The sequence below is a fragment of the Rousettus aegyptiacus genome, unplaced genomic scaffold, assembly GCF_014176215.1.
Source record: "Rousettus aegyptiacus isolate mRouAeg1 unplaced genomic scaffold, mRouAeg1.p scaffold_m13_p_8, whole genome shotgun sequence".
In the NCBI taxonomy this organism is placed as follows: domain Eukaryota; kingdom Metazoa; phylum Chordata; class Mammalia; order Chiroptera; family Pteropodidae; genus Rousettus; species Rousettus aegyptiacus.
Window position 1 is genome coordinate 107,675,659 of NW_023416311.1, and position 13,451 is coordinate 107,689,109.

The 13,451-nt window shown below is 40.5% G+C and overlaps 1 protein-coding gene across 2 annotated transcripts in view; it reads right to left on the minus strand.

Annotated features, from left to right (window-relative positions):
* Positions 1–10,353, minus strand: part of MARCHF6 (membrane associated ring-CH-type finger 6) — a 59,456-nt gene extending 49,103 nt beyond the window's left edge. The window contains exon 1 of one of the 2 annotated variants that reach the window (XM_016164971.2): positions 10,130–10,353. In XM_016164971.2, the coding sequence (XP_016020457.2) occupies positions 10,130–10,148 (19 nt within the window). In that variant the 5' untranslated portion in view covers positions 10,149–10,353. The remainder of the gene's footprint in view (positions 1–10,129) is intronic. The other variant, XM_036225342.1, reaches the window with a different exon arrangement.
* Between the last annotated feature and the right edge of the window lie 3,098 nt (positions 10,354–13,451).

Here is a 13,451-nt window from a genome sequence, read left to right on the forward strand (position 1 = left end):
ATTATATTACTCTATTTTGGGAGTATTGGAAACTGTACATAATAAAACTTTTTTTAAAGTAAGGAAAAGTTAAATGTACAATTTGCAAATATCACACTGAACTTTTATTTTACTGACACTACCAAGTCTGATTTTACTAATGAAGTTCTTTACCATGTGATCTATATAGTACATACATAAATTTGAAAACTCATGTTAGCAATTTTCTTATTTCACTGGTCATGTTTTTTCACTGGTTATATATTCATCAGGAAAAGAAAGCAGAATCAGATTTAAATAATATCTGCCTCAACATTCCTAAAAGCCCAGTTCTGTGCAACCAACAATCCAATTCTAATTTAAAACCATTTAATCTAAATGTCTCTAATATAGAATTTGATCTAAAAACCAATATCACAAATCTTTTACAGTATCGACTGTCTTCTCCCCACATGCTGATGTGATTAAAGGAGTTTTGTTCAAGAGCACTGTGTGTATAAATATTCCCCTAAATGAAAAGGCAAAGATTGTTGGTGTAAGTGAACTAGAACAGCGTTTTAAGATCTAGCTATAAAACACGTGTAAGGCAAACATCCGGCTGTTCAGCAGGCCCTGAGCCCTGCTTAGACTGTGTCATAGGCATATCCACACCTTATTAGGGAACCGGAGGCCAGGAAAAGCTGTCAAAGAGAGGCTGCACCTGCTCTCGCTCTATATCTTCAGCTAGATTTCTTTAGCTAATCTATATGTAGTGTAGTCTAGAAGGAATGAAGCTTCCCTGACAATCCATGTTCAGCAGAAAAATCTGAAACAAGGCATAAATTTACAGAGCTAAGCACTTATTCTGCAAGGGTATATAAGAAACTACTGCTACCTTTGGTGGATCAGAGTTGGGGAAAAGAAGTCTTTTCCTTATTTTATATGTGTGATGTCTACAGTATATAAAATTGTGTGGCATTTTGCCAGTTTCCTACTTTTAAAAATCAACTGTTTCCTATATACTTATGTACGAAGACATGTATAAGAATGTTCGTAGCAGCACTATTCATAATAATCCCTCCAAGATGGAAACTACCCAGGTTGCTTATCAATGGTAAGAATGGATATATAAATCTTGGTATATTCACATAATACCATATGTCAGTGAGAATAAATCAACTAAATAAACCACGATTTGGACTTATCTCATAAAGCAATGTTGAGTGATAAAGAATCCAGAGACAAAGAGTACCCATTCTACAATTTCAGATGTACAAAGTTCAAAAACAGGAAAAACTGACATACATCATTACAAGTTAGGACAGTGGTTACCTCTAGCGGAAGGAGGCGGTAAAGACTGTAGAGGTCTAAAGAGGACCTAAGGTTCCAGACCAAGATGAAACAGACACACTTCTCCCTATTCCTCCTGCCAAGAAAGGCTAAAAAACCCCAGGATGTTATATATAAAACAAACATAAAAAGACTCTAAAGGTAAAGAGAAGGCAGACCAGCAAGGCTGCTGAGAGCCCAAGGAATCACACAGCAGTTCCCTGGGTTTGCATTTTGCTTCATGTATCCTGGACTGGTGGCAAAGGTGAAGAAGCTGGCAACCTAGAAAAAACAATGAGAAGAGACAGAAAATTTCCCCACAAAAACCAGCTCACTCCAGACAAAGGACCAGGAAAGGGGTAACCTAGCAAGACAGAAAACTTAGATAATAACTTCCCCTGTACTCCAAACATCACAGGAGATAAATGCCACCCAACACCATTCCTGTCAGCCAAGGCCACGTGGAGAGCAGGCTTGGATTAGCTAACTCTATTTCAGTTACTGAAACCTAACTAATTATCAAGCAAGTTAATGAGGAATGAAGATTCACATCTAACCCCCAATTCCAAGAGTACTCCTTTGATTTTATCTATTTCCTCCCCAATCGTACAAGTTTTCTTGATTTTTTCCCCCATAATAATGTCAGTATTCTATATATCTTTACCATCTACTCTTCCAACTTTATTATATTCTCCCAGTGGAACAGGAGATGGTTCCCTCTAGTAAAACACATTACATTAGTAAAAAATATAAGGATAAAAATAACTAGGTAATACAGCAAATTAAAAAGTAGTTTTATCACTAGTGAAGCTGGACAGTTCCATATTTTACTAGAGTTCTCTTTTTGTGAATTATCTGTTAAAGTCCTTTGTTTAGCTTACTAATTGGAGTCTTAACAAGAAAACAGTCCCCCCCCAAAAAAAAAATCAGCAATAGATTTGAACATCCATTAGGATGGCTATAATCCAAAGGACAGATAATCAGTGTTGGCAAGGATATAGAAAAATTTAATGCTACTGAGTTGTATATTTAAGATAGTTAGAATGGTAAATGTTGTTATATATATTTTACCACTAAATGAGAAAAACTTTAATCACAGTTAAGTACCACTACATACCTATTAAAATGACAAGGAAAAAAAAAAAAAAAACTCTAAGCATACGATCCAGCAATCCTATTCCTAAGTATTTAACCTAGTAAAATGAAAACATGTTCGCACAGAAATCTATGTGAATGTGTACGATGGACTCATTCATAATTCCCCCAAACTGGAAACAACAGACCCAAGCATTCTACAACTTGGGATGGATGAACTGTGGCCCATGCCTACTAGAGAACACCACTAAGCAATAAAAATGCAGAAACTACTGGTGCATGCAACTACATGGATAAATCCCAAAACCAGACTCAAAAAGCTATATGCTGTATGCTTCTATTTATGCCATTCTGGAAAAGGTAAAACTATAGAAACAAAGAGATCAGTGTTTGCCAAGGTCTGGAGGTGGGACTGACTATAAAAGGGTACAGGAGTATTTTGGGGAGTGATCAAGCATTCTGAACACATTCGTCGTGCTGGCTACATATTTGTCAAAAATTTAGGTACATTTTACTGTGCTTAAATTATATTTCAATTTTAAAAATCGAGGCTTTCCACAGTAGTGTCTAAATAGACATGAGGGAAGAACAAATGAGAAAGGGTAATAACACGAAAATAATTATTCTTCCCTCTCTAAAATACAGTCTAATGAAGTTGTAGAGTGACATGTATCCAATGCGCACATTTATTCCATCCAACCAGGTAGGAATTAAGGTTGTCAGGGGCTGTGGAATCGACACTGGTCCTCAAACACATCTGGCATTCCATTTTCTGAGTACGCGGCAGGCCTGCACTTTCCTGCCTCCTCTGAAATTATACATGGACATCGGACTTGCCTCCATTCTAGCCATTTCGGTAGGTATGTAGTGATAACTCATTATCGCTTTTATTTGTTAACAGCTTTACTGAAATTTACATACCATAAAAACCAACGGCTTAAGTGTACAAGTCAATGGTTTTGAATATACTTAAGAGTTATGCAACCGTCACCATACTTCTCATTTAACATTTTCATCATCCCAAAATAAAACCTGGTAACTATTAACAGTCATTCTCCATTCTGTTAGCCCTCCTCGCTTATCTTCTTCCTCTTTACAAACATTTGCCTGTTTTGGACACTTCGTACACATTGCATCATATAAAATGTGGTTTTTCATACTGGTTTCTTTAACTTAGCATAATGTCCATGCGGTTCATTAAAGTTGTAGTATTTCATTCCTTTGTATTGCCAAATATTTCAATTTATACATATACTACATTTTGCTTACCTCTCCAGCAGATGCTGGACAATGGATAGTTTCAACTGCTTGTGAAGACGCACATTGAATTCTCTTGGGTATATACTTAGTAACAGAAGTGCTGGGTCACATGGTAATTCATTTTAACTTTTTGAGGTTAATTAGCTGTATTATTTTAGATTATCACCAGCAAGGAATAAAGGTTCCAATCTTTCTACATCCTTGCTAACACTGATTATCTGTCCTTTTTGATTACAGCCATCCCAATGGGTATGAATTATCTCACTGTGGCTTTTATTTGTACCTAATGACTAATGATGCTGAGCATCTTTTCCTGTGCTTATTAGCCATGTGCATATATTCTTTGGTGAATTATCTGTCCAGATCTTTGGGACATTTCTTAAACTGGGTTACTCATTTTTCTATTGAGTTTTGAGAGTTCTTTATATACTCTAAGTACATCCTTTATCAGATATGTTTTCAAACACTTTCTTTGTCCTGTCTTCAATTCTCTTAACACTGTCAGAGAGTGGACATTCTGAATTTTTATGCCACCCTATTTACCAATTTAACATTGCTTAATCTTCTTAGATCATGTTTTTACTGTTGTACCTAAGAAATCTTGGGCTAACCCAAAATCGCAAAGATTTTCTCCTATGTTTTCTTCTAGAAGTTTTGTAGTTTTAGGTTTTTCATTTAAGTCTAATATTCCCTTTGAGTTAATTTTGGTGTATGGAACAAGGTATTGCTCACATTCATTTTTTTTTGCCCATGGATAGTCAACTATTCCAGTACAATTTGTTGAAAAACCATCCTTTCTCCATTAAATTGCTTTTGTACCTTAGTCAAAAATAAACTGTCCATATATGTATGGGTCTATTCCTGAGCTCTCTATCCTGAACCATCGGACCAATGAATTTTAATTTAGGTCAATTTATTTTTTAAAAGTTGATTTATATGTTTTCGGATATAACACTAGTTAAGGAACTACTATTTGTGGAGTTTTGGCATAATAGCAAAGACTAGCCAAAATTATCTGAATATATGCCTCCCTTCTCAAACTACCTGTGTGAAGCCAAATCTTCTCCATAGACTTTAAAACATGGCAACAGAATTAACTGCAGAAGCAGAGATGATAATGCAGTTGTCTTCTATTAATCCAGACATTAAAAAAAAGATGTGCAAAAACTTAACACAGTGCTATTTTTACTAGTTTTTTTTTGCCTTTAAAAAACATAGTTTATCAATTACTTTTAACATGTATTGTGTTTAAAGTTGTTTTCATTTCTAATAAAGTTTTGTTTGCATTTGTAATATAGAGGTGTATATATATAGATACCCCACATAGACAAAAGTCCTTTGGAGCCTCAATTTTTAGAACATAAAGGAATCCTAAGACCAATGGTCTTCAAACTGTTACAATCGATAAAAGTGACACGAAAAGGGGTAAATTTTGTGTGTAAATTATATCTTATTAACCTACAGTTGAAGAATACAATCAGGTGGGAGTAGGGAAAAGAGACGGGAAAGTAAAAAGGATATTATAATGAAATTAAGTTACAAGAAATAAGTGTACAGAAAATGCTTCACTGTCTTCCAAGCCTCCAAGAACTCACCATGTCTGTTACAGATTAATTGTTGTTTCCTCCACCTCTACCAAAATTCATATGTTGAAGTCTTAACCCGTAGTACCTCAGAATGACTGTATTTGAAGAAGGGTCTTTAAAGAAGGTAATCACGTCAAATGAGATAATTAGGGTGAGCCCTAATCTGATATGACTGGTACCTTTATAAAGAGAGATTAGAACTTGGACATGAAAAGGGAAAACCCCGAAAAGACAAAGGGAGAAGACAAAAATCTACATGCCAACAAAAGATGCTGCAGAAGAAACCAATCCTGTTGAGACCTTGATCTCAAACTTCAGCCTCCAGAACCATGAGAAAATGACTTTCTGCTGCTTAGCCACCCAGTCTGTGGCACTTTGTCATGGCCACCCTTGCAAACTAGTACAATGTCCCAAACTGAACTTCTCTCTTCCAAACCATGGGGGTTGAAACTACACTAGACATCAATCATTTTAAACGCCCCTCCCCCTCGCATCACCTCTCCAATCACTATTCTATTAATTCTACCCCAATCTGTTTCTTTGTCATTCTGATTCTTTCCATTCCGCCTACCCTAATTTAAACTTCTACGCTGGCATATCTCCTTTCATTGCACTTCACTTTACCATGCTTCACAGATTTGTTTTTTACAAATTGAAGGCAAGACCCTCTACCAGCAAAAAGATTATGACTTGGTTTATTGCAGCAGTCTGGAACTGATCCCACAATACCTCCAAGGTATGCCTGTAATATCTTGCCTAGCTCACTGCAATGACATTCTAAACTATAGTCCAAATTAATAAGTTTTTCCTTGGGGTCTTACTTCTTGTTCCCTTTTTAAGAACTCTTTCCATTCTACCTGTACTACACTAAAAATAAGCAATCTTCATGTCCCTATAGGAGTGAAGTAAAACCCACTAAAATTAGCCTGGTCTGGAAGAGGATACCAGGGTAGCCTCGTATTAATCACTTGCAGCATTCCAGCCTAGAAGGGATTCTACAACTTTTGGGATGTCTGCCCAGATCAAGAATGGACACCACCAGCCATGATTTTATTCTTTTTTTAAATTATTATTATTGATAGAATTGACATATAACACTATATTAGTTTCAAGTGTACAACACGAAGATTCAATATATGTATACACTGTGCAATAAGTCTAGTCAAATCCATCACCAGCTACAATTTATTTTTCTTATTATGAGAACTTTTAAGATCTACTCTCAGCAACTTTCAAATACAATATAGTATTACTAACTATAGTCAGCATAGTGTACATTATAGCCCCAGGATTTCTATTTCAAAACTGGGAGTTTATACCTTTGGACATGATTTTTATTCTTATATTATCTTTTCCACTACCACCCAAGCTACCTGAATCTGACCTAAGATGGGCCAGATTCTACCTTTAGGGTTTAAGAGTTGAGCAGAAAAGAGGTATATTCAGGGAAGTACTCAGTGACAGTGGCAAGACAATTTTTGTTTTGCCTCTGCTCCAAACCCTCCCAACAGCTCCCTAACTCATCAAAGTACAAGTCAACCTAAGTCCTACGTACTTGCTTTCCCTCTATATTTCCCGCTGGCCCCAGGATCTCGCCGACTTCATATACTACTTACTCTTCCCCTAACTCATTCACTCCATTGCAGTGACACTGGTGTCCTGGTTATTTCTTGAACATTCTTAGCATACTCCCATCTTAGATATTTCACATTGGCTGTTCCCTCTGCCTACGATGCTCTGCCCACAGAGCAGTTCTGTGCACGTCTAACCCCCTCTCCTCCTTCGCTCCTTCCCAAGCTGCAACCCCGTCCTCACACCCTGGCCCTCCTTATCCCCTCCTAATTTACTGTTCTCCACAGGACTTACAACAGTCAAGTTGTACCATATAATTTCTTACATGTTATTTTTTTCTTGGGTTTTGTTTATTTTGTTCCCTGCCCAGCTCAAGTGCATAAAATACAGTGTCTGGCCCATGACAGGTGCTCAATAAACATTTGTCGAATAAGTGCACATCTGCTTGGTCATAAGCATGCTGAAGCAGTGAAAGTCGATCTGTGCTGAGAAGAATGAAGCAGACATGTCTGGAAGCAGAGATGAAAGATCACATGGTTCTAGAAAGATGGTAACTAGCTGTCTGGTTCTGACAACTTCCCATCCTGTTGGCCCATTTCTTTCAAATCTAAGTCACCTCAAGTTTAGGCATACTAAATACAGAACATGATCAACTGCAATAATTTCAGCTTCATATCTTCCCAATGAATACATTTCATAAAGCATAAAGAACAACTGCTTTAGCATTCCACTCAAAAAAACTGCCAGTAAGATTCTGTATTATGTTCTGTTGTGTAAGGAATAATTTGGCAAAATTGAAAAAAAAAACCAAAAACAAAAAAAAAACTAGCTCTATGTATCACTGGGCAGAAATGAGAGCTCTCTACTACTGCGAGATGTTTAATATATGAATGAGAGTTTCACACATCAGCACCTGCTTGCAACATCTATTCCAACAGTGCGGTGGTTTCCCTTTTGGAAAGCATATATCCCTGAACAAAGGACAGATTTTTTTTCCCCTTAAAAATGAAAAATCTCGTGCATTGCAGGATCAGATTCCTAATCCATAAAATGAGGAAGCTGCATATTTTTGGTCTCAGCCAGCTCTTAAGTTTAAAGATTTGATGATGGATAACCATTGATGTTAACACATCTGCACTCACATAAATTACATACAAATAAGAATAATTCATTCTCTGTATTATGAAAATAGATTATAAACCTGTTGATTTCATAAAAGTAAAATTGAATACCCTGAACACTTTAGAGATCTTTAAAATCTAGCAAACATTTAATATAAACAGCTGAAATCCACGTGGCAAATAATTTTCTGACAGAATTCAGTATTGTTTACTACAAAGACAAAACATTCTGAGCATTATAACATCATATGTGGCACCACTACAGGAAAGCAACGTGCTATTTTTAAAAGAGAAAGAAGAGTTACACTCTGCATGGTTGGTATTTTAGTAACATTCCTAGTCAGTTTGCTCAGATTAACATATTAAAAATAAAGAAAATCAAACAATATTATCAGTGTTTTTAATAAATGTCTATACAACTGAGATTTTTTAAATTAAATTTTCTTTGTTTAGTCATATTTTCCAAGTCTCTTACAAAAAGACTGGCTCTTTTGTAATCAGAGAAAAACTCAACTGCATTTTTTTAATTTACGAAATAATCTGTAATAACTAATTTAGCAAAGAGAAGTTGTTTCCGAGCTTTTTGGCATTTTGACTTTCACGTTTAACATGACATTCTTTGTAATCCTCTCTTTCCTTCCAGGGTTTTTTCATGTTAAATTTAAACTGAAATTTAAAAAGTTCAGACTTCCAATTTGGAATTCTGCAGTAGGCATGGTATTAAAATTCATTTTCATTTCATGACTAACAGTTTCATAAAATAAATGCAAAATAAGGTTCTGTCAAACAATCGAGGCATAATTAAAGGAAAACTCTATTTGTAATCAGAATACCTAGGTTCAAATGTACTGTGTGAAACTTAGACAAGCTATTAAAATAACTAAGCCTGAATTTCCACGTCTATAAAACATAATACCTACCTGCTCCACAGGGCTCTTATGAAGACCAACAGTGCATGCATGTGAGTATGCTTTGTAAACTGTCAAGTGTCTCCTACAAGTGTTACAGTTGAAGTTCTTATTATCACAGGGAAGGCTTCTTTTAAAAATGGTGAGTTCTATCAACTCAGTACATATATAAACAAAATCAAACTTTTTATCACTCATCATTAAACGCCATGACAGCGCTCCACGATTTTCATTTAAAACAACCAAACACAATCCATAAGGTTGAAAAATGCTTATCGTTTTCCCACATGAATATACCCAAAGCATAAAATGCATCTTTACTGATAATCAAAACACCAAGAAATGGTGATTGAGTGATTTCCTCTACAGACTCACTAAATTAACTGACAGACTCTGAAAAGATAAAAACTGCTCCTAAATAACCTACCACCTTCGATATCCGGGTGAGCAAACACATTTCGATACCCGTAGACGTTTATAACTCCTGCATTCAGTTTACAAGGGTCAGCCTGTTCCAAAACGGCCATCTCCAAACACACGCACTCACAAAACACACACACACACACACACACACACACACACACACACACAGCCCTGAGTCTTGCTGTCAGGGATTAAACACAAATAAACTACAGCAAAACAAAGGAATGCTAAAGAGCCTCCGTCTTCGGAAGAAGCCCGCCGGACCTTCCTCCTCTTCCTCGTTGGGTAAACAACTTCTCCCGGGGCCCGCAAGCAGAGGGCAAGGTTTTAAGCAGGGGTCAGCTCGCTCCACTGGGCTGTCACCTGGCGGGGCATTTTTCGCGAAGTTTCAGAGTCAACAAAGAAGTTTTGTCGCGGGAGGCAGGGCATGTGTAGCGACGGGCAAAACGGCAGAAGGAGAGGCAGAGCCGAGTGGGGGAAGGGTGTGGAAAACGCCCCCATACTCAGCGCGGCGACAACGGCCTCGTCGCCCCCCCCCCCGGGGGTCCAGGGAGAAACGGGGGGCGCGAGGGCGGCGCCAGCCAGAGTCCCCGCAGCGCAGACCTCCCCGGCCGCCCCGGGTCCCCGCCCCCCGCGCGCCGGCGGGAAACGGCGGGGGGCGCCGAGGGGTCACCTTCCCCGGCCGCCGCGGCCCGCCGCCCCTCGCACCGGCTGCGCTGCGGGCAAACGGCTCGGGCGCCGGCCCCACCGCTGTCACCGCGCGCCCCCGCCGAGGAGGGGCGCCGCCGCACGCCGCGACGGACACAGACCCAGACCCGGCCCGGCCCCGGCCCCGGCCCCGGGCGCCGGTGCAAGGGCGCGGGCGCCGCCGACTTACCTTCCTCGGCGGTGTCCATCTTGTCTGGGGGGGCGGTGGTGACGCAGCCGCGAGGCTCCCCTGGCCGAGGCCGGAGCCTTCGGGGCCCGACGGGGAGGAGGGGCGGGCGGAGGGAGCGGAGCCGGCCCGGGCAGGTGCGTGTGCTCAGGTGCGGGCGAGGGAGCGAGAGTCAGGCGAGGGCAGAGGGAGCGGGAGAGGCTGACAGAGCGGGCCGGCGCGGGGCGGGGGAGGGGCGAGGGGCGCGGCCTGGGCGGGGCGCGGGCCGGAAGGGGCGGGCCGCCGGCGAGGCGTCACTTCCGGCTGCGGCCGTGCGCGCCGTGCGTGCAGTCCCGGCCTTCAGGGCGTCTTCCGAGCGCTGTGCGGGTCGCCCGGGCTGCAACGCACGCAGCAGCGGAATTCTGGAGGGCGGGTCGGGAGGCGGTGAGCCCAGCCCGGGCTACGGTGCACGACCCTGGGGCGCTTGTGGAAATACGCGCCCCGACATCCTTGTGCTGCGTGCCTGTAGTGAGTCCAGGAAGATGCAGTTTTGCTCGGCACCCGGATGGTTCTGACGTACGTTTTCAGAGAACGCTGATATGTCACTGATATGTAAGAGGAAGCACTGAAAATAAGACAAGCACTAACTTTACCAGGATTTCTCCCAGGGAGACTTCTGCCTTTGGTGGGAAGGACGACTTCAATAAACTGCTTAGGCTGAGGGTCGAAGCATGAACCTAAGAAATGGATTCAGATGCGGACAGGGCCTGATGTGGATGCTAAATTTCTTCGGTGTAATGAAAGGTTGCTCTCTGCCTCCCTCATAATCGTGGCCTTTTCTCTAAAACAAGAACTATTTAGAAAATGCAAATAAGAAAGGCCACCACCTTAGAATTGCCTGAGTAGAAGCAAAAATATCTCTAACCCTAATAAAAATATATATATAATTTAAACAATATGCAAATGACTTGCAGAAACAGATTCAGACGTGCTAGCAAACTCTTCCATCTCTGTGAGTGAACAAATTTGGAAGACGCCTTCCCCCAAGCCTCATCAATCAGAATGAGTCTTAGAATAAAAATAATAAAATGGGGTTCTCCAAAAAGAGATCCCACTGTCACTCATGTTACCCAAGGCAGGAAAGCAAATTCTTAGTACAGCAACTGGTTTCAATGGCTGTTGTCTTTGAGAAATGAGCATATTTAAGCCTTTCATGCTGAATTTGAAGAAGGCTTATTCCCCAAGCCCAATCCTTCCTACCTAACCCCTACTTGAGTTCACACCTCCCATGAGCTCAAACCCCTGTAAGGCCTGCAGCAGAGCACTCCTCGCCGAGGTCAGACCAGAGCACAGCTCAGGACCACCAAACCGGGTCTCAGATATTGTATAGCATAAGGGGGAAGGGTCCTGGGAGAGAGATGGACCTTGAGATTTGCTGCAGGAAGTACTAGTATTTCAGGGCAGGTATGTGAACTTCCAGGCAGCAGAACAGCTTTACGATTGGAGGGATGTGTGTATGTGGCGGGGGTGTCTTTAGGTGTCTTCCTTAGTAATGCTCAAAGTAAAGTTACTTCTAGAATTGAGAATTGCCCCAATCTTTTCTTATTCGGTCCTTGGAGGTTAAATGTAAGAGTACTAAATCAACATTTGTTGAGTCTCTGCTGTGTGCCAGGCACTGGTCCTCATAACAGCCCTTTGAGACAGACACATAAGTCACTCATACCTCTCTTGGCTGCCATTGAGAGAAACCTAACTAAACTGGTAAGCAAAAGGAGGGAATGTACTGTTGATATGAATAAGTTGTGACAAAGGTTGTGGTCCCTTCAGCCTCAGGGACTGCTCTCTTCCAGAGTCCCCCTCTCTACCCCATCCTGAAGCTCTGCCTCTCTCTGTTTTATGCTGTCAGACCAGTTTCCTCCAAGTGACTGGAGAAGAGGCAACTGATAGCTCTTGAGTTCACAACTTCAGTCTCACTATCAGACAGGCTGAGGGTGATAATCTCTCATCCCAAATTAAAAATTCCCAGGAAAGGGTAGTTAATCGGTCCAGCTAGGTGCCCATCCCCGAGCCAAATGACTGTGCCAAGTCATTAGGACCTATAAGAACATGGACACTGAATCACCTGTTAAAGTGGAGAAAGAACATTTCCCACGAGAAGGGGGAAGACGAAACAATAGCTGTTCCTTGTATTAGAATTCTCATTGTTTTCAAACGGGAACATCGATATTATATAGAAGTATTTTTGTTTGCCACACTTTTATCCAAAGAAACCAATGTTATAACTGGTACACATTTTCAATCCAGAAAAAAATGTTATTTTGATCAAGAGACATTTAAAGGTATAGCATTCACATCTTCCAGCCTTGTGTGTGTGTGCGCGCGCGCACTGTGCCATAGGATACTATAGTCTAGTAATGCTGGGTTTCCAAATTTTAGGCTTCCAAAATGAGCAAGAGGAGGTGTGTAGGAAGACAGCATAATTTTTGAGCACTAACTATAACAATAACAAACTAACAATAACAATAATTAACTAAACACCCTATTATGTCCAATGAACATCCATAGCAAAACTCGGAAGTAAATATTTTACCCACTTCACAGATACCGAGTCTGAGACTCACAGCTGATAAATAACTAGCTCTTACATGTAGAAGAGGAACCAGAATTAAAGCACAGATCTGCCAGACTCCAGGCCTCTAGGTGTTAAACCTCACCTGTTTGCCATTAGCAGTCACCCTCTTTACACTTCCGTTGAACTCTCAACTTTTTACTGAACCGTATTAATATAGAAACTCATGACTTTGCGACAGTTTGTACAGAATCGCTACTAAACAAACATAGAAATGTTAATTAGGCAAAGTGCCTTACTATAAGCTGAAATTATTAACATTAACAAATTATTGATTTAGGGCATTACCTTAAACTCTCCTCTTCCGAGTTTCTCTTCCCTTTTCATCCTCCTTTCCTTCCTGTCTTCCCTTCCCATTCCGTCTTCCCTTTCCTTCCACCTTTCTTTTCTGTGTCTCTTCCCATCTTGCAGTGAGACACAATAGTGGTGGGGGCTAAGAAGAGAAGCATTCAGGGGGCAGAGAGAAAACTGATATGGTTGGACAACTGATTACGCTGAGCAAGTGAGTAAAGATCTTGATGATAACGATGGGTGGATCTTCCACTGTCGGAGACAATACTAACATGGAGAGCTTGAAAGAACCCTGAGGGGTGTTGAATTGGAAATGTAGGTATCCTCGTGAACTCAATTTAAAAAATATAAATAAATGTAGAAATACATAGGCTTGTGTGTGTTTATATATTATATAATATATTCCTAGTTCTGTCCTCTGAAGTC